This window comes from Syngnathus floridae, chromosome 3 (genome assembly GCF_059516105.1).
Source record: "Syngnathus floridae isolate MCC-2025c chromosome 3, RoL_Sflo_1.0, whole genome shotgun sequence".
In the NCBI taxonomy this organism is placed as follows: Eukaryota; Metazoa; Chordata; class Actinopteri; order Syngnathiformes; family Syngnathidae; genus Syngnathus; species Syngnathus floridae.
In genome coordinates this window covers 11,951,228-11,973,394 of record NC_142415.1, presented here as the reverse complement: position 1 = coordinate 11,973,394, position 22,167 = coordinate 11,951,228, and the positions used below count along the sequence as shown (strand labels likewise).

At 39.5% G+C, this 22,167-nt stretch overlaps 1 protein-coding gene across 1 annotated transcript in view; it reads left to right on the top strand.

Annotated features, from left to right (window-relative positions):
- The first annotated feature begins 1,843 nt into the window (after positions 1–1,843).
- galnt18b (UDP-N-acetyl-alpha-D-galactosamine:polypeptide N-acetylgalactosaminyltransferase 18b) overlaps positions 1,844–22,167 on the top strand; it is a 45,642-nt gene continuing 25,318 nt past the window's right edge. The window contains exon 1 of the mRNA XM_088371664.1: positions 1,844–2,359. Coding sequence (XP_088227790.1) covers positions 2,116–2,359 — 244 coding nt within the window. The 5' untranslated portion in view covers positions 1,844–2,115. The remainder of the gene's footprint in view (positions 2,360–22,167) is intronic.

The following is a 22,167-nucleotide window of genomic DNA, read 5'->3' as shown; positions in this document are numbered from 1 at the left end:
ACTTTCACCACAACCTCTTGGGTTACGGGAAGTCATTAGACCGGCGAGAAAATCGAATAACGAACTTTCATCATGTCCAACTTGCAAATAGAAGAAACGCCTTTCTCATCCTGTTTTCCAAGATGAATGCTCAGATGAAGTATCAGCTATTATGATGTATGGATTTGAGTTAAAATAATTTCAGTCCATCATTCTATGGAAATAAAGTGTTTATGTGTCTCTTTCGTCTCCATTCACATTTCACAGTCAAACAAATGAATTTTTGCTCATCCCACTAAATTACAGTCTGGTGCACTCATGTAAAACTATTTTTCATGCCCTGTGATTGACAATAATTTACAAGACAAAATGATAATTGGCACTCTAATGATAGTTTTGCTCCACTTCATTGATTGGGATTTTATTTATTTATTTTTGAATAGGCCAACGTGAAACAACTCTTTTATTCAAGGAGCCAAACAACAGTGTAGTATAGTGAAAGAATGCAAAGATGTGCCTTGGGTCAACTGCACACCAAGCGGCACAGATGAAGGCCAGAGATGTTGTCGGCTCAGACCCGTACACCAGTCCTAAAGTTGTATATTTATATAATTATCATTCGCAATAAATTTTTTGAAACAATTATATTATCATCATTCAGTTACAATTTGAATGATAATAGCTACCAATATTTCAAACACTTCTGTCAGTAAAATTGATTGATTTTTAAAACAATATGTCTTGATCATTATTGATTAAATTACTGATTTTTTTTTGTATTTATATGATGTCCTCTATATTGTATTGTTTTGGCATGGTGGGCGTTAGCTGAGCCACCTTTTTAGTCAGGTAAAATGCTGCTAACTTCTGAAAAGCTGTTGAACATTTTTCGCCCTTTGTGCTGCTCTGTGAAGTTCAGCATCCTCTGCATCCAGACTGACTGGAGCTGTAACATGAACCAAGCGAACATTAGTAATGTCTCTGTCTGTGTCCTCATTAAAGCCTGTGGCTGGAAAACCAATGTCTGATCTGGCCCTGCGAGTACTCGCTGAAACCTTTAGGAAGTATAAAAATAATCAGTCTCATGACAATTTTTAGAGTACAGTGTATCACAAGCGTGCAGCTTCTTGTATTATTTCCATTATTATTATTCATTCAATTCATCATCCGAACCACTTATCCTCATGGGGAACACGGATGTGCTGGAGCCTATCACAGCAGTCATTGGGCACTCGGCGGGGTCCACCCTGAACTGGTCGCCAGCCAATCGCAGGGCAAACAGAGACAAACAACTATTTACACTCACAATCACACTTACGGCAACTTGGAGTGCTCAATCAGCCTGCCATACATGGTTTTGGAATGAGGGAGGAAACCAGACTACCAGGAGGAAATCCAAGCAGGCACAGGGAGAACATGCAAACGCCATACAGCAAAGCCGGAATTGAAACCTGTACCTCACCGTGCCGCTCATTATCATTATTATGATATTTATGTAAAGCAATGCACTGCATCTTACCAAATCCGTGTGTGTATGGGGGTGGGATGGCTACAGTAGCAGAAGAGATTCAAATTCTCAATTTTTTTTTGTCAATTCTATGTATTGTTTAGATAGTATTGCCAGTTGCTGTTTTAGTAATTTGCAAATTGCATTGTGCTTATTCTGGGAAACAAAGAAAAAACATCACAGTATATAATGCTGTTTTTTTTTTTTCAATATCCATATGAGCTAAAAGAATAATGTAAGAGTGAGTGAAGATTTATTTATGAGACGGTAACAGTAGTTGATGCTGGAGGTCCAAGAGCGGCCAGTGAGCAACTGTGAAGCGCGCGCGCGCGAGCGGAGGGGGGGTCGTGCTGCACGGAGCCCGAAATGTTGACGCCTCCCATTGGCTGCAGCGAGACGCTGGCCGTCTCTGTTTCTTTCGCTCCCTCTTCGTCAAATGTTCTTGGATCTGCCGGTACTGATCTTTGCGATGGGTCGACAGAGGTAGCGTTCACCTGTAGATTGCACGCCCCCAAATTTTGATTAACCGCTGGGATTAAATTCATTTATCACATTTTTTTCTTCATTGTTGCGTGGAAATTGAGGTCTTTTTTGTGCAAGAATTTTAACCTGCATGGAGGGATGTTGGCATGGCTTGCACGAGAAGAACCAAAACTTTGGTGTCGACATGCGTAATCTTGAGCGGCATGACCAACATTGTGTGCCTGCTCTACGTCGGATGGGTGACTAATTACATCGCCAATATTTACATCAAAGTGCCCATGCCTTTCCCCGAGAGAAAGTTCGTGGAGGTGGACAAAAGATCCGGAGACACTCTCCGGCTCATGGAGCGACTTGATCGCCTGGAGAATGTGGTCAACCAACACATACAAGGTAAATCAATTCCGATCACCAACAGCCGCCTTGTTTTTTATTCTCATGCGCGACTTCACCTGCAGAGGAAAGTTGTGAAGGCTTTTTTTCAGCACTCGGGTGTGTGCCTGCATATGTGTGCGAATTCTTTTTTTTTAACAACCTAATGTACATTATATAATATGCCTTTAAATAAATGCTTTGCTCAGTTTTGATTGACATTGTCAATTTACCAATATCTAAATGGCTTAGAAGTGCAGTGCATCACACTGAAGGCGGTTTTCGAATAATTTGACACCTACGTAATATAAACAAAAAATATTAAGTTTCTTTAAAACATTCACATAACCTCCATTACTGCACTCTATAGAATTTGGAGTTTCTAATCGCTACTGCCATCAGGGGCCGAAAAAAGAAATTGCACACTCCTTTCTTTCCTTTTTTCTAGCCTACCACAGACAAATTGTGGGTGTCTTGTGGGGTGCTAGATGGTGGTCTCCCTGCGGAGATTTATAAATCCATTACAGCAAAATAATAGTTTCTTGTCGTGAACGAGTTAACACATCCGCAGAAAGAGAGTGGGAAATTCAAACCCGATTCTAGTCTGAAAATTCTTTTCCAGAGGCGTACAACAATTTGCATCTATGTGGCAATGTTGTTACCTTTTAACATTGGATGTCTGAGCACAAAAAGTGCAGCAAAACACATTGACAGAAAATATAGTAACAATACTTACAGAAATATAAATTCTTTATCCTTTGCAAAGAACGACAAATAATATTGTTGTACCAAGTAGCTGAGAGAGGAGCTGAGTCTCCACTATACCCGTATGTTTATTTATACTGTCCTCAGGTAGCCATGGTGCAGGCGCGAGAATGACGCACAGTGTGTATGTATTGAAGAAGAAAGTGGCAAAAACCGCTCTTTTTTTTTTCTTTTTTTAAATCAGATAGAATTGTGTCATTACTCTGTGTTTTATAAAGTATGATATTACAGAACTCTATTTGTTGTGTTAAGAAAAACGCGTTACAAAATTGTTTCGGTCTTTGGGACGATTTAAACTTGAACCTCAAGGCACCTCTGTGTTTTGAATTTAATCATATTACTATAAAAGAGGATGCAAAGGGAGGTGTGAGTGTAATGGCACTTGTGCATTAAAGGCTGAAATGCTAATTGTTCATCATGTCTGCGTAACAGCCTCAAAATCAATTACAACAACAAAGTGCAACATTTGGGAGCCAGAAGCTGATTTTGTAAATGACTTCTTTCTGTGTTGATTTTCCACTGATTATGTTGTGCATTTTAAAATGGCTCCTCTGATTTTCAATGGTGCACTTTTCAAGTTATTTACATAATGCCTCAGCTCAAAGCAGCAGTCTGTTTTTAGTGGGGGGAAAAAATGCAGTGTGACATCATAACATATCACTGGCAGGAAAATGTTCTCATAACACTTTATCATGTGCTGTGTGTGTTAAAGTGTCACAACTCCATTAACCTCCACCTTCTTCATAATTTTATGAAACCAACAGTTTAAAAATAGCTGACCTTGGAGATTTACCACCTCTGACATGTTCCTGAGTGATAGAAATGCCTGGAATTCCTTTTCTGCTTCCTTCCAGCCTTTCAGTCACTTCTGGTCTACTGTTATTGTATGCTTGATTACACACAGCTAATTTCTATCTCTTGGGGTGTTTTAAAAAAGCTCATCTTGTCATCATGTCATTGAAATAGCGTCAATAGTGCCAAAGTGAGACTCAAACAAGAATCTATTCATGGTGTTCAGAGCTGACGTTTAAAGCTAAGCTCGGATAAACATTCCTAATGGAGCCATGTCTCCATTTTTGTTTGCCACCGAAAATGTTCCTGTCAGGTGAAGTGTTATTCAGGTGCCCCAGTTGACTTCGGCTTTCATTGAATTCATTCTTGGGTATTTGGTGAGGGTTTTAGGAAGCACTGCATTCCACCAGGATTGTACCTTTGGCCACATGCAACAAGGTCGTCGGGCGTTTTTTCAGCACGTTTTGTTTGTTTTCGGCATATGTTTGTTTGCCTCTTCCACTGACACTTCCAATTCCATCATCTCAGATTTCATTTTGTGCCTGCGACGCTCTCTCAAATATTACATTGTAAAAAGTATCAGCTCTATTTAAAATACAAAATCCTCTGTTAGATACGGTGGTTGCCACCGTTACATAGATGTCAAGTTCAATGCAATATTGTCATACGCAACCTGGGCGCCAACAATCTGTTTGAGCGAACATGCAATTTAGCTCTCGTTAATTGGGATCCTCAGGCCCAAGTGTTCTTCCGAGTTCACTCCATTTAATCCTCTCATTTAATCACGGTTCCATTCATGTGTGTAAATTCACCTGATTTCATTTCCATCTTTTATTTAGCTCCTTTTCTCCCATTTCTTTGCATGAGACAATAAGCACCTGTTTGTCAGCTGGTTGTAGCTTCATTGTCTTTTTGTGCTACTTTTAAAAGTAGGACAGACATCCTGTAATTAGTTTGGTCCATTCCTTTTGTATATCAAACAATCTCGGATGCACGTGCGCAGGCACCGGCGTCATTATGGCTGTTGTGGAAGGCGCCTTTGGAACTTTTCTATTTCATAAATGCCAAGCAAAGTCCAGGGGCAACAACATGCATCACACTAATAGCCACTATTTATTAGCTCCCGTTTTTCAGTTTGTTTGTTGACATGAACTATGGGTGGGATGACTCAGGCTTCCTTGTAGTATTTTCAACGATCATTGCATTATTACATGTCACTTTGAGGACACGGCACTGTTTGGAGCTCCCATTTAATTGCCCCAAGAGCATGTATTGAAGCTATTAGTCTATTACTAATCATGCCAGCGGCATCAACAGTCAGTTGGCTGCAGAGACGGTCATTAGTGCACTTTCACTAGTCAGCCTTAAAATATATTTCCTACTTGTATTGCGTTGTGGGACAAGTATAGAAGCCATGTTCTCATTTTATGGTTTCCGACCTTGGCATTTTGCAGGAGATGTGACTTCTACACAGATGTACGATTAACATATCTACCGAGCTACCACTTAGTTTGAGTGGGCCAATATATGGTTCCGGACTAAAGAGCATGTAAGGAACATTTATTTGAGGTGGCTTGCTGCGGCCTGTCAAGAAATGGGTTTGTGGTGTCAGATGTGCAGTGTGGGAGGAGTGTGACATTGCGAAGTATGCCGTTGCCACGACAAAGCAACATGGCAACAGCCCATAAGCTATTTGAACTCCGTCTTTTATCACATTGTAGTCAGCCTGGGGGGATTTATTGGCTAGCAGGTTTGCACACGCCCACTACGAGAGCGTGACACTGTGCTCATTGCCAGTGCTTTTGCGAGCAAAAGTCCTGGAAAAATTTTGCAGTTCTGTGTCGGCACTTTGCTCACACTCCAGAGAAAAGTGAACACTGTGTCCTTTGTGCCTGTTGATGCTTTTGGCTTTCTTTGGAATAAAGAGTGAGTAAATGTTAGTTTGCATGCAGGGAAATTTATTCGTTTAGTGAAGGACACGGCCTGGCAGCACTGATTTAGGAAACCTGGAGGTGTGAGCAAACACCTCTCAAATTTCAGCAGGTCCATGCTGCTTCCTTTGACTGAGGTAATTTGTTTACTTTTGCGCTGACGTCTTCCGCTTTAATGTGTATTTCAAAGTGAATCAGATTGTGACGACCCAACGTCAATACAGTCTGCAGAAGGCAAATGTTGCTATATATTCTCAGCTAACTGAATGATACAAGTCCTTGTATATGTCTTTAGCAATTATCGCCCAACATGTCATCATGCGCTTAGGATGTATTTGCATTCAGGTGTTTTACTTTATAGATTTCCTGCAATCTGTAACCCAAATGCAATTTTGAAATGCTGTCATCACACAGATGCTCCAGTGGAGCGTGTCTTGAATCTATTTTTCCGCTGTCGGCGCAGTTGCATCATAGCTGATCAGGTGATGCAGTGGACTTGAGGCAAGTGACATCCCCTGTTGAGTATCTAATTGGTTTGGGAAAACCAGACCGGAACAGCATTTCCCACTTTTAATACACTTTGGCACTAATGGAACATTTGTTCTTTCCAATCCAAAGATGACATCATCCGAGCTCAAAAAAAATATTCTAAATACATTTTTGGATTATGAGATTACTGTATCAATAAAAGTAATGATATGGCTAGCCATTAGGCCAACAGGAAGTGAAAATGGAAGGAGTGAGTGATTGAGTCGGTTGGCCTTTTGCATCCATGATGTCTTCCATTCTTCTCTACAAGATGTTGAAATGCATCTGTGGGAATTTCTGTTCAGTCATCCAGAAGAACCAGGGAGCGGCTCTGCTGGCGCATCAACTTTGTCCTTGTTCAACCTGACATAAGATGACTGAACAGACGGGGCCTAGCCAGAACACTTCTCGCAAAGTTGTTCTAAGTCTCTGGCCAAGATGAAGACTTGATTCATGGTCAGCCCTGGGGGGGGGGATTTTCATGCAGCTGGAAAATGACCCCAGTCCCACTATCCTTGAGATGGATATCAAACCCCCAAGTTGCTCCTGATGTTGTCATTATTGTGAATTAAAGAGATTTCCTATGGTTAACTTTCCCTTCAATACTCGTTGGTTTCAAATATTCCCACACCTCTTTCCAAAGCACAACTAATGATTGTGATGTAGGCATAATGGAAAATTCACTGTGTGGTGGCATGACAGACATTTTTATTCAGCAAAAGGCTTCACAATGGGGAGGTTCATTAAATAGTAGTTTGTTTGAAGGTTTGCTTTGACCTCTCCGGATTTGTCTTCCATTGTGTCGCCAGAGAGAATGGCCAGGAGGCTTGCGGGAGTTTGTGATTACCACAACTATGATTTATCCCCAAATGATTGTGACGCTTCCAAAGATGGCTTCCAGCAAATCTGCCCATCACATCAGTAGAGAAGCTCAGTTAATCAGCATTTCCACTCGTATTTAGACGACATTTATATCTGGGCATTTATCTGATGCCATTTTTAACAATGACAATGGGATAAAGCGGCAGAATAAATGTGAGGAATCAGAGCAGTGAATGTGTGCTTGTGTATTGTTCAGTATGCGGCGGGCTTGGTGTTGTGCACGATTTGATATGCAACTTGGTCAAGTAAGAGCCTTGAAGTGCTCAGTCCTGAAAGAGTATTGCCCAAAGACTCATTTGTTTCTTTGGAAAGACACACAATCGTGTTTCTTCCAGTTACCACTTTTTTTTCTCCATTCGTAAATCAATGCTTTGGGCTTACTTAGTTGCAGTTTGAAAAGAAGGGACGTGAATAAAAATACTGCACTGCTTGATTGACCTTCAGCCGGATGATTCAGCATCAACTAATATACTGTTTAAAAAAAAAGTACATGACATAAGTTATGCGAAGTTTGAGCTACAGCACACCCACAGAGATTTCCGCTGTGGCACAGCTCTCCAGGATGGGATTATTATGATGAGAACAACTTCACAGCTACCCTGTTAAACTCAACACAAGGCCAAAATTTTCTCAGTAATGCTATCTTGTATGTGCCTGCCCCCACTAGTCTAAACACTGTATTCCGATTCAAGAATTAAGAAAGAATGGCTCAGATTGGCAACGTCATTGGTGAGCCCTGAGCGCATGTGATTTCATTTTTAATGGCCAAATGGGTTTTTAAAGGTGTTAATTGTACATAAAAAATAATGAAGTTATTAAATTCATCACAGATAACATAATAGCCTGCTACAGCTGAAAATTGCCAAATAAGTAAAGTATCCCTTCAAGTATTTAAATCAATAAAAGCCTAATTTCCACTTCAATTTATTTATTTATTATTTCTAACTGGACAAGATATTTAAAAACTTTCTAAAACTGTTGAGAGCTTTTGGACCAATGAATTCATTTTAAGCATTTTTACTCAACGATTTGTTATTTATTTAACAATGGTTTATTCTGGATATGTTTCCAACCTTTTCAACTTTTTTGTGCTGTAAGTTTTTCTGTAGACTCTAAACTGCAGGTTTAAGAGTGGGAAAAACATAGATGCTGCTGCCTTGGTGATACAAAGAACCAAGTGTCAATATAGTTGTGGAGAATATCCAGGAGAAATTCACGTATAATTGTAAAGAATCCATCGCGGCATCCCAATAAAAGTACTTCATCTTCGATAAAATCCATGTGTGAATGTGACTTGTTAATCGCTTTATGTTGTCCTCCTTATGTGAATGAAGTCGTATTGTTGAGATTAATAGGGTGTCAATCGTCACCTCAAGATTTTTCTTCAGCTTTCTCCGTGTTTGAAATTCATTCCATTGGTTGCTACAAAGATTGTGCTCTCAATTTATTAAGAGTCTGAATCATATTCCAGTACAGCGCCTGTCGGCGGTAATGCTGTGACGGAGAGCGTCTGGAGTGATGAGTGCAAAGCGGGGTAGAAATTCGCTTAAATTGAAGCTACAGGAATATGGATGCACTGGAGGATGTTTGCTAATGAAAACAATTAATTACATTGAATTCAGCCGAGAAAATCATGACCGAGTGCAAATCAGGCATAAAGTAGCAATTCAGCAAATGTCCCTTGGCAAATTCTACTAAATAGTTAAAGTTCCCCAGTGCACATATGCTCAATTTGCCTTTCTCCTTTTCTACAAGCAACAAGAATATGAATTCATTTGTTAGACAGAGATGTGCTATTTTCATTATGTTTCCTTTGTTTCTATCGAATAAATAAAATTTAAAAGCAGTTACGTGGGTTTTTTAAATACATATTGTGTAATTCTTCTAGTTTTAGTTATCTTTATAGACAATTCATCAAGGCCTCGCAGCAAAAATTACATTCATGCCTTTTGGCATTCATTTTGCTTCCACGATATCAGCTTAATTATTTTTTAATTTATCTTTTAAAAAAGACATTCATTGGTGTTTGTTGTATCTTTGTACTCAAATCATGCATTGATGTGTGTTTTCAGGGCATGTGATGGTATAATTAAATTAATTTGGAGGAATATTTGACAGTTTTGACAAGCCGTGTCTAACACAATTTTGAAAAATGGTGAGTGATTCTCTGCTTTTGTCCAAATGTTTTCAGTATTTGTCATCAGTGATTTTTGCTCACATTCCTCCTCTGCCCATGTTTTTATTATTAATGTCGCAAAGTGTGTAAGTGGGCTACATCTCCAGCAACCCCTAGCAATTATGTTCAATCTTTTCATCTTCTGCATGAACAAGTGTACGCTGTCATTTCCTCACACCGCGCAGCACTGAAGACGTCTCTCTGAGTCGAAACTTGAATGTCCGATGCAATTTGTCACAAACGCAACCAGATCATGAAATACTACACTAGCAAAGGTTAATTTGATGCTAAACCTGCAAACGGATACGTCGAACCTGGAGAATTTGTTGGCTGAATAATGCCAGAAAATGATGACCACTCATTTATTTGTTTTTCATTTATGTTTTTTTTGTTTAATGAACATTCAACTCAGTAGAAAGACAGAAAACGTATGCTAAAAGTAACATGCTCTTGTTTTGAGTTCTGATCATATTCACAGCACACATTAAACTTGCATCTCAAAGCACCATTTTTTGACAGTTATAAATTTTAAAACCTCATTTAGAAACTTGATTCTCCAGGTAATGCAGTTTCTGGGGCATGTTTCACTGTGGCAGTAGCACAGTGAATGCCGATGACAAGTTTGTGTTTTTCATTTTATAATTATGAATACAAAGTAGGCTGTTGGCATTTTTAGGTTGATTAGTGTTGTATTTAGCTGTACAACATTGGTCATAAATATATTCAGAGCATGTTCACAATTTATGCAATTTTGACATTATGACATTTACCAGGGCGGTCTATTTAAAAGGTGAAGAAAGCCCGTCACCACTTGCTTGGCTCAGTCCTTTGACGCGAGGTGAGAAGACTTGACAAATCAATAATGAGCACCCAATGAATGTATAAAGCTGTCAGTGTGCGAAGCTAATCCCTTAAATGTAATTGATCTAATGAGGTAACCTGCTGAGTAACTGCTTTGACTCATTTTATCTCGGTATATTTAAAGCATCCAAAAATAAAGCGAGGCTGCGTCTTCTCCGCTCAGCACAAACCTCCAGTTTAAGTCTGTGGGCTGGAGCTGTCATTTTTATACTGTGTATCCTTCACTTTTATTGAGTCAGCACTTCCAGATGGAGGTTATGATGGAGGTGGGGGGGCGGTGGGGTGGATTCGAGTGTGAGGCCAGACAGGGTCGACGTGATTTACTGTGGCTCCAGAAACAATATTCATCAAAGCTACTTATAATTGAGATTTTCCATCAAAGTGCACGCTTCCACCATTGGCTCATTATGAATTCATCAGTGAACGCGATAAAAGTGGAAGTGCAGCCAAGCAGTGATGAGCCGCATCCTCGCAAATCCACAAGCAAACATTGATGCTATGATGATGATCATCATCTCAATCTTTTTGCTCCATTTAAAAGCTTTCTTTGGCTGAGTCTACTTAGAGTATACTATACATCAGTGGACACACTCGGAGTAAATTAAAGGCCCTGTCAAGTGAATTTGGAGATTTGTTTCAAAATCCATTAAACATGTTTGAAGATAATTGCTCAAAGCGTGTGCAAAGACTGAGAACCTTGTAGTAGGCACATGTCGAGATAATAGCATCGAACAGTTTTTTTCACCATTTCAGTTTTCAAGATTTTTTTACGATGTGGCAGTAATGGAGAGCAGAGACAACAGCTTGAATTTTAATGATTTTCAAGCCCCATTTAATATATTTATATGCTATATACTTATATGCTATCTCTTTAGTCATTCTGATTTGGTAGGGATGCTAACAAAACATGACAAAATCACAAGACATATTTGTTTTCACTTTACAGGCACTTTAAAACCAAACAGTTCTTAAATCTTAAATGTAAATGGGTTTCACATCAAAGTTAAATACAACTAAATCGTACTCAAGCAGGGATTCCTTTACATCCCACACTGTGCATATGACTTGAGTTAATCCTGCACAAATCTACCAACCTTTAAAACAGCATACTAAAGCGCTCTTGGGCGAGATTGTGCCGCCTTCTGAATTGATAATATTACATGCGCTAAACAGTGATTATAAGTTCATGTAGAGTTCACTGATGTGTGATCTGTCTCCGCCCACACTAATAATTACAGTCCTCATGGCCTACTTTTTATTTCCCACAGCACTGACAGCCACTAACTCTCCTTTTCTTCAGGAACGCCGAGATGTATGTAGAGACACGCAGGTGGTTTGAAATTCCTCTCACTGAAGTTGCCTTCTGCTCTCCAGCTTGTTCCTACACTCGTTTCTTTGTTCGTCTGCCAAAAAGATGGTTTTAAAATTCATAAGCAGGTTTTGATAGAATGTTGTGCAGAGGCAGACATGTTTTTCTTTAGAAGTCATGCAGTTTGTATTTGCATATTAATTCGACTGAAAACAGAAGCAACGATTCAAACAAGAAACAAAGAAATCTTTTACGCACTATGGCTCTCAAGACAAAAAATTCAACCAAGAGATGGCTCACATAGATTTGGAGTTTGTGATGAGTCAAATGTCTGTAGAAATAACACCTTCGAAATTGCTTGTATAGCTGAACCATCGAGATTTTTCCAGATGACCTCAAGCAGGGTATCAGGGGAGGCTCCTTTACAATAATTTCCCTTTAAATATTGAATAAGGAAACAGGTAGAATGTGAGGAAGTGTCAGGTTGAATTTATAGCCCACGTTATTCCATTTCACAGCAAAGTGCCTCCAAATGGTGTTTGACAGCAGATGTTGTAAAGATGTTACAACGTTACAACACAAGAAGGTGCCCTGGGGATACTATCTTTTTGTATGAAATCTTTAGCGTCACCACGGTGCCTTCCCCTTTCCTTCGCCTTCTACATTGTTGGATTTACCTTGTGGACCCTTCTGGAATCCACATGATGCAATCTGGGGGTAACCACTATATTTTGTTTCTATGGTGTGTTTTGCTTTGAGACAACTTGTAAGGAATGCCATGATTTAAAACACAATCAAATAAAAGGGAATCAAATTACACACCACAGCCCCAATTAGCTGTTTGACGAGTCGGACTTATCACTCAGCATCGACATCGAATGTTTACTAATCACTGAATTACGTATATCATCACGCTAATAATATAATTAGTCATTAAATATAATTTGTTTTTTCAAGTCAAGATTGCAGATAATTCTATTTAAAACAAAATTCTTTTGAAGAAAACTTTTGAGATGCACTTTGGGATAATTCCGGATTTTCCTTCAATGCAACTTCTTGCATTTGTCTCAGCGTGTTTATTTTAATTATGCTGTTCTGTCAACCAATTGCTGAGGTATGTTCGCAAAATGTTGGTGCTCAGATTTTGTAAGAAAGGAAAAAGTCATAACCATTTTAAACTGAACACAGCAAAAAGTATGTTAATTATGAACCTTACTGAACCTAATGACTCTTTGCTTTTTAGTTGACATTCCAAGATGTTTGATTTGCATTGGCTCTAATATTTGTCTTGCTCCTCAGTCCCCTACTGGTTCAAATGAACTGCACTATGAGCACACAACAGATTTAGGTGGCACATGAAAGAGCATTTGATGCCTGAAGCGGTTTGCCAGCATCCTCCAGCTGTCTGTGTCTCCCTCCTCCTGTTGAGAGCTGCAGCCATCAAATATTCACAAATTCCTCCAGAATGCAAATGCTTAGCATAAAAATAGATTCCATCCATTTTGAGGAGGTGATACAGTGCTGAAGCAAAGTCAATATAAAATCTCCCTGAAGAACTCAGATGGTATTTGCTCAGGGATATCTCTGCTGGATTGTAGAAAAAAATGGAACAGTGTCTTGCATGTGTTGCATTTTTTAGAGCTTTTTTGTTTCTTCTAGGAAACAAAAATCATCACCTGAAAAGAGGGATTTTCGAAGAATTTTACATTTGCTCTTTTACATGACAGAAGGCACAATAACATCTTCATCTTTATTGTGTAACATGCTTGACAATGTGGCATCCATTTCCCGAGATGGTGGAGGGAATATTTGATTGATGGTTGAGCTTGATTTTCAAGGGTGATAATTTGAGAATTTGGTTTTTCTTAGTCCTGCAGCTAACACCCGCCTACAGGTAAAACATGTATGTATTAATACACCAACTTCCCACAAATTTGTTTTGTATAACGTATATAAATTGGACAGTGTGCGATATTTGCAGTCAACTTTATTTTCCAAACGGTTTATTTACCCTTGGCATTAGATGCGGCTTCACGCTGATTAGGCAGCAAACCAAGTGCAGCGCCAAATAGTCCAATCTATTATTGCTTCAGGGTCTTGTGACTCCTCATTATGATGGCAATCCACCTGTGCCCACTACTGGTTGTGCATGTGCTCCTTGAGTTCGTGGGACCAGGCAGAATGTTCTCCTGATAAATAATAACATAACAATATTACCCCATGGCTATCTGTGTACTGTTTCTCTCACCCGACTCTCTGCAAGCATTTGCAGTTTTCTAACAAAACATGACGGGTCCAGCAGTGAGGCAACATTTTGGAAGCGTTCTTCTGAGGGCAGCGGCCGCCATCAGCCAATAGCCAGAAGCGATTCTGTCCGACCGGCCAGTCTTTCAAACAGACAGTGGAAAAGTCGAGCATCGTGTGCCGTTGTCTGTTGAGCAGCGATAAGCGCTGTGCTGGTTCCCATTTTTGCATCGCAGCAGTGTTTTGGAGCTCATTATACGTCTCATTGTTTCACCATCAGAAAGTGAGAAGGTGGTTTTGGAAAAGGAAGCCAGAACTCAAAAGATGATGAGGAGTGTATAAAAAAAATGCGCTAACCTGAAGGCATGTCTGTCACATTTTCAAGTGAGATGTGCCGAAAATATCCGTCAACTCTTACAGTTTTGTGGTCTACATGATGTCGTCAAATTAGCAGGGCTGTTTCTAGCTTTCATAGTGCTTATTGTGAAATACAATGGAACCTGTTCTCATTCCATTTCCTTTTTTTTTTAAGATTGGTTTAGTCCATCATGTATTGCAGTCAACCTCTGGTTTAATGTAATGTTTTAATGTGGCAGTTTATACATACTCTAGCATGTTGGGGAGTGTTTTGCTGTTGGAAAATATTAGAAGTTTCAAGGTTTATCCTTGCATATTTCCCTGCAGAATTTTGGCAAACTCCAGCTTTGGAGACTTTGGATGTTGCACTATTTCCCTGTATGTCATCTGCCTGTCTTTCATCTTATTATAATCCTTAATGTATGTAAGGTGATGCTTTCCCAACAGGGAATGTTTTTCTCGACTTTCTAAAGTAAATTTTAAATTTAAATTTTATTTAAGATATGTAGTGGGGTCCAAGTCAAAGTTGTCAGAAATATAAACACCAAAGTAAAGTTCAGATGTGTGACTATTCCTATAGGAATAGTCACACATCTGTATACAGTAAAAAAATATATTTGCAGTCTATATTACAATACAAGCCTGCAAGTGACCCATTTTCCTCCATCCTCTGCATTTATTTCCGTCCATTATGATGTTGTCCTCAAGCAGATGACGTTACACTTCAACACCTCCAACATTTCCTCTTCAGCCAATGACTGCACCATTGAACATATTGATCCATATATCTTCAATCACAGCGAGAGTGCAGTTCCGGGAAAACTTGGTTGCTGTGTAAAAAGTTGCTTTTCAGCAGCCAATCTCTTATCACGCATGATGTGCTGACACTTCACCAACACCGTGCCTCATATTTAACTTTGTTTTGTTGAACAAGACAAAAAAAACCATCCTGTGGTTTGATACCAGGAATTCAAAAGATGCTGCGTGATAAAAACAGACAAAAACCTCAAAGGACTCATTAAAAGTCTCCTCCATGAAATCAAGGGCAAGCTACAAATAAGGATCCCCTAAAAGAGCCGAGTGTGACATGTTATTTTGCCTTCATCAGCTCTGAAATGACAAGTAAATGTAACCAAATAAAACCTGCTTTTTCAAAAGGAAACTAAAGAATCAGGTCATGCAGACTGGAGCTACTGCTGCCACCACCCTGTCCCAATTAGATGGGGAGCATGCACATTTTTTTCATCACAATCACTGATATGGCAAGAGCAAATAATACATCTGATATTGCATTTCTGTTTCTATTGACCCAACATAATTACAAATGCTGCATGAAATACAGACACACTCTTGCGTTTTGGCCACAAAGTGGTGATGTAAGAATTGATGTAAAAAACTAATTTACCAGACTACAGATATTCCAAGAGGATACCAGTCAGCCTAAAAAAAAAAGCATACTAGGAATGCGTTCAAAGCAATGCAAATATCCCGCTGGCACTACAGTAGCTTAAGTGAGAATTATAGTATGCAACTCTAATTTTCTCACAAGATATCAGCCCCCCAAAAAAACAGTATCAGATTATATCAGTCTACATCCAAAATTTCTGATCTTAGTATTTACATATTAGCCGTCCATTCCTCCTCCTGCTCTTCTCATGCCTACTGTTTTCTTTCTCATGTCTACTGTTGGTGATATTGTTCTTTGTTTGAATAGTATCACCTGGTATCGATATCGGAATCGGACAGCACTCTAAACTGCAATATTGGTATCGTATCAGAAGTGAAAAGTTGTTAAGGGACACCCTAGTAAGAGTATTGTGACTTTAGATTAATAGAATTCAAGTAAAAGCAAAACATAGTCCTAGTGACGAAAAGTATACTCAAGTACGAGTGAATATGAGCTTGTTTACTTTACGTATCTTCTGACAAACATTTTTCTTCTCTGGACGTAGAGATGATGAGTTTTGTGAAGGGTTATCATATCTTACAGTAAAACCGTCAGAATATTGGCTCAGAAAGATGAGTCAATGGACAGACGTCTTCACATTGCTGGTTCATAGGCTACATTATCTTATCTCTTCTCAGAAATGTATTTCTGATTTTATATCCCACACGGGCGCTTCAAGAGGCTTTCACTGACACTCCACTTTATTAAGAACTACCCCAGCCTCCATATAAAATGGTGAGTCAGTGATTCCCAGTAGATATGAATTTTGTGAGGTTCTGCATTTATCTCTGAAAGATTTCCAAATGCCTTTGGCGCTCTAAAGGGTTTCCACTTTGAAAGCACACTTTTCCTTTTTATCAAAACTCTGGCCTTGCCTGTAGACGTCATTCTTTTGAGAGATACCACACTATACTGTATGACGGGAGAAAAAGACAAACACTCGCACTCAGTTATTGTCATTCCATTCATTTTCTAGGACTTATCCAGACAACAGGTCACACACAGACATACAACATTTCACAATCATTTGAACCGAATATGCACTTTTTTGGAATGTGGGAGGACGCCAGGGAAAACCAACGCAAGCAATTTTAGAACATGCAAATTCTACCCAGAAAGACCTCAGTCAAAATTAAAACCTTTGAAAAATATTTCCAACTAAAGAACAGTGAGTTATCATGCAGAATTTTTTTTTTTTTGTCACGTAAAACATTTGTTCAACTTGGGCTCTATACAGAGCATGAGGCAATTCATTTTGGAATGGAGTGAAGATGGAAAAAACACAAATTATCAACACATTTACGCAACAGTTCTGATTAGACGTGTCAAAATTAATTGCTTAAGCAATTGTTGATGATTAAATTAATCGACAACTTTTCCCAATTAACTATTTAGAACCAGTATAAGTAAAGACGTTATAAAGTTTTTCCTCATGCACAAGATGCATACAAATATTTTAGAAGTTAACATAGTATTTAACAGTGACAATTTGTGACATAGGTGTGAAGTCCAAAGAGCAGGACACGACATGGTCTGACAGTAAAATCACCCCGTTCTTTTAGAAGCAACGTGTAGTGCTTAACACTTTGCACTAATGACAAAGAATTTCAAAACGACAATGCTTCGCCTCAAAGATGAAAGAGCACAAAGCGGACCTTTCTATCCTTCTGAAGGGCAGGAGCAATTTCTGGGTTTAATGAGGAGAGTTGCACAAAAGGGGAAGAGATGACAAAGGATGCCGCAAGTAAACATGACCCTCCTACTAAATTCTGCCGCTGCATATCCCCTTTAGGGAATAAACAAAGAGAAAGACAAAGCAGCACACAACCTCTCCTCTTTGAAAAGGAAAATGTCAATGTGATGTGCCAGCCTCTGATGCATCCTAATGAGGAAATGTAAACCCACCCAATCCAACCCCCCCACTCCTGACTCGTCTCGAGCTGCAGAGCACCTGCCAGAGGTGGACCAAACATCACTTATCACTTGTTGTGGATTTTTGAGGCGACATTGAACTTGTCTTCCCGAGTCGAAGAATGCTGACTAGCGCTGAAACGTAATCGTCGACGGGGCCGGCGTGGGAACGTGATATGCAACTAACGTGATGCGATGAAGGTCAGACATCAACGTGGGAGTGGGGTGGGACAACTGTCACATGATTCAACTGGCCCTGATACAGACCGGCCGTTCGGGAAAACGATTAATTTTCCAGAAATTCCCAATGAACACCACAGCCTTGTTCATGAGCTCCACCTCCCCACTTTGCTCAATGTATAGCTTTTATACGTGGCATTTGCCATTCATTCAAGCATGACGCTTGGTGATACCTGACAAGGCCATGAGAAATGCGTCACCCCTGTTTTATCCCGTCTTAAATGAAACAAATGTTCCTGTTGGATTGCAAGTCATTGAAAACGTCTGAAAGTAACTCCCTGTGACATTGTCGCTAAAAGCTAAAAGGAAAAACACAATGTGCAGAATTAAATCCGTCTGCACTGCAGAAATGCATCTGGAAAAATATTACTGAGAGCATGTGCTGGATTTTCTGCATGAGAACGACTGACAAAAATACTTGATCACTTTTTGTACGGTAGCTCTTTCCTTACCAACAAATAAATATTCAATTGTGATTCACAAGCATGATGAGATCAGACTGTAGTCAGCATCAAGGTATTATCCTGCCTAATAGTTGCCATCTGAAGGAAAATTTAATTCACATTGTGACAGCAACTAAGTGTCTGATGTCTGTACTTTATATGCAAAATGACACTGTGGCTGAGGATAAATTGTAAAATGTCTGCCTGTGTTTGGACTGCTGGAGCAGATTTGTTTAAAACGCCTGTCTGATGTCAAGTTGATCCTGAGATCTTTTTATCTCTTCTCATCCATGTGACTTTGTTGTCAGCATGCAGCAGCAGTAGTGTAACAATCAATGCGCATTTCAGGAAAGGCATGTACATTTTAGTTTTTCGCATGGTGGTTCTTCAGGATTTTTCTTTTCATCTCTATACTTGGAGCAGAGCCAGAGTGACCATTTTACATTTGTGGAGGCCACTGTGTTCTTGCATTTTCTGTAACCTTGCCAAGGTTTGCGCTTTGCTACAAAGCTTATAGAGATGGGAGGTGACTTTCTAAAGTCTACTCAGTGGAATTCAGCACATCTAGAATCCAGTTAAGGCATCTCAACTTAAAGTTGGCGGATACAAATGGAAGCAGAAAACAATGGAAGCGGAATTAAGCACTGTTGTTTTACTTCAACCATGTTGTACTGTGATTGACGGACCATTTAAGAGGATCGTTATTTTTTGACTGCATCAAATGGAATTTCTGGTATTTTATTCTTTAGAGTTTAGTTTGTTTGTTCAAGATTTTATGTATTGTTACTTTGTGCAGCACCACAGCACCCCCACCCAAAAAGAATGCTGTTTTGCACACATTATTGCACAGTACAGCGCTCAATGATGGCAGTTGGTAACATAGCTGGTGGCAACAACTGTCGCGTGTTACCCTTCGTCTTTTTCAGTGGAACAGCTGGAGTAGTGGAGCAGCTCATTTAAAATACATTTGCATTTGAGTTCAATAAACAAAGTGATAACATCTGTGAAAAGCACCTTATTAATTTTAAAGAGGATGACATTTTGTCGAAATCATTCAAATAAATGCCTTAAGGCTTTAATAACGCTGCTACAAACAGCGTGATCAAATGAATGATGTATATCTTGCATTTGCAGGATGGATGGATGGATGGATGGATGGATGGATGGATGGATGGATGTTTTCCAACTAAAAGTAGAATGTGCACAAGAAGAAGTATGATTTGTGGCATGACAACCCGTACAATGGCTTCACCATGACAACAAGTCTGCTGAAAGTGCTCTAAGAATCTGACTAGCTGGCCGGTGGAGTGACATCCGTACCCACTCCACCTGACGCACCCCAGACTTCTTTTACAAGGTCAAGGTGTCATCAGCCTGTTTGAAGACATGGTCAACATCAAGATGACGATCCCAGAAGATTTCTTTCAGGCTGCAGAGGAAGACGCTGGGAACATATTTTATACTCCATAGGGATTACTCCAGAGGGGAGAACTTTGATTTGAAATCTAGCTTTTGTGATACAAGTCCTAAAACCTTTCTGACACACATTGCGTATGCATAGCACCATTGAATCATTTCTTTGTTTTGTGCGAGTGTTCCCTCGGTACCGACATCCATATTGTAACTGAACTGACAAGGTTGTCACTCATATATTAGTTAGACTATCTGCTCATAAATATTACATGTCTAGTCTGCCTAATACAAACAAACAGACACAAACATCTTGTATAACCTTGTCATTTGTTTCTTGGTGTCCCACCTGGGGCTCCAAGCCTCTTTGAGGATGAATACCATTATTAAAGCAAAAGTTACCTTCATCTTCCAAAACATCACCTGAAAACTTCTACACCACAGTGTAGCAGGTCAACATTTCTTAATGCCAAAACTTAAAATAAAATACATCAGAGATGCTACAGTAGACTTTCACTTTCATGTACACTTAAAGCTGCTCTCTGTTTTAAGAGGATTAAGAGAAAAACAAGTAAAGGAAGAAATTGCTTCCACCTGCAGTTAAAAGGTGTTTATTAGTTGTGTCAGGCGGTGAATTATTCCTCTGCATAACCTCAATCTGTCAGCAGTATTGTAGGCCGCTAAAGCTGTGCCATAAAATTGCTCCTTTATAGACTCAATAAGGCACGGGGATTAACAAAGCGACTTTTCTTTTTATTTCATTTCTTTCTAATCGGGACATGAACAATGACAAAAGAACAATATACAGTATACCATTATCTTCAATAAGCTTCTGTTCTTTATTTCTTTGAGCCACGGAAACACGTGTGTTTTCTAAAAAATACAAATGTTAACAAGATATATCGCCTTGCTGCAAATTTATATTCACTAGCGTTTCCACTTTTTGTCTAGCGAGAAATTTCTCTTTCATGCCCTGGCAACCAGTTTAGGGTGTACTTACTAACAGTTTAGTGCTTAATATTCACACCTGTTTGCCTCACAGCTTTCAGGTGCAGCTTTCAATTCTGGCTCCGGCCTTTGTGTGTGGAGTTTGCATGTTCTCCCTGTGGCTGCGTGGGTTTCCTCCAAGTACTCTTCCCACATGCCACAAACATGCCTAGTAGGCTGATTGAAGACTTGAAATATTGTTTGTCTATGTGTGCCCTGCGATTGGCTGGCAACCAGTTCAGGGTATCACCCAGTCAGCTGGGATAGGCCCCAGCAAGCCCACGACCCTTTGTGAGGATAAGCGGTTCGGATAATGCGTGGATGAATATTCACGCTTGAATATGAACATTCCAGGGCTAATGTCTCAACAGGCAGCAAGAGTCAAAGGAATGCCCCTTTTACATGAGCAACCTGTGGAATTCACAAAAAGCGTGCATATTTCTGCGTCCTTTTTATTGGCATTCCAACCTATTTGCCGGAAGGTTATCGTCTTGACTGTTAAACACCTCTGACATGCATTTACAAAGCTCTCTGAGGCAGCGTAGAATCTTGAGCAGATGCCGCCGATGTTTTATGGAAATTGTGTCTATCAGCACGGGCTGCGAGTGTTTTTGTTTTTTCGCACCTGAAAAATGCACTGCTGTTTCACGTTTGCCTGCTGTTCCACTATTGCTATTATTGGAAGTATGTAGTGGGGCATTGGCTCCCTCTAGTGGCATGCAAAAGAACTGCCTAAGTTGTATTTCGGGCTGCAACTATTAAATATCTTTAGACTGGAGTCTTTAAATGATTAACACATTTACTTTAAATTATTAAAGACAATATACATTGTGTTTTTTTCATTTGCGATCAATGTTCTCAGCTTCTAATATAGCATCTGTGACTTTGTATGTGTATGGCTTTAGATAGCGCCTGTTCCAGGTGGGTGTCAGCAATTGAGTGTGGAGTTGGCTAGCTTGCCCATTAGTCTGTGCTAGTGACTTGGTGTAAATTGGAAAATGGATGGATGGTCTTTGCATTTAATTTTAATCTTTAAACATCCACTAGATACCTTAACATGATTACATTCTTAACCTCTTTAACAGTGTAAAATTAATTTTAGAGCATGTAATGCCTCCCCTGCCTGATACCCCCCTAACCCCAAGTAAAGTCGGAATTACGCTAAATGGTGGTATGAGCAACATTTCCAGACCATAAATTGATAAAAGGCTTACTATGATAAATCTAAGGTACTACTGGATTCAGTTTTTTTGAGGAAATTAGTTGAAAAAGGCCAAGATGCATAAAAAATGTGTGAACGTATTCTTTTCAAATTTCCAAACAAATGGCCTAAAATACAAGATAGCTGTGCTCCTTGGCTAGATGTTACTTTAAAGCTCTAAAGGCTGCTCCAAGCAATGTGTGGACGTGCTGGGATTTTTTCATTTACTTCCCTGGAGGTCAAAGAGTCAGAGCGTCTGCAGACGCAACCACCGGCTGCTTTTTGTGATTGAATCTTTTGTTCAAGGACACTTGGGCTTTCTGTCAAGAGTATGAACTCTTGGTC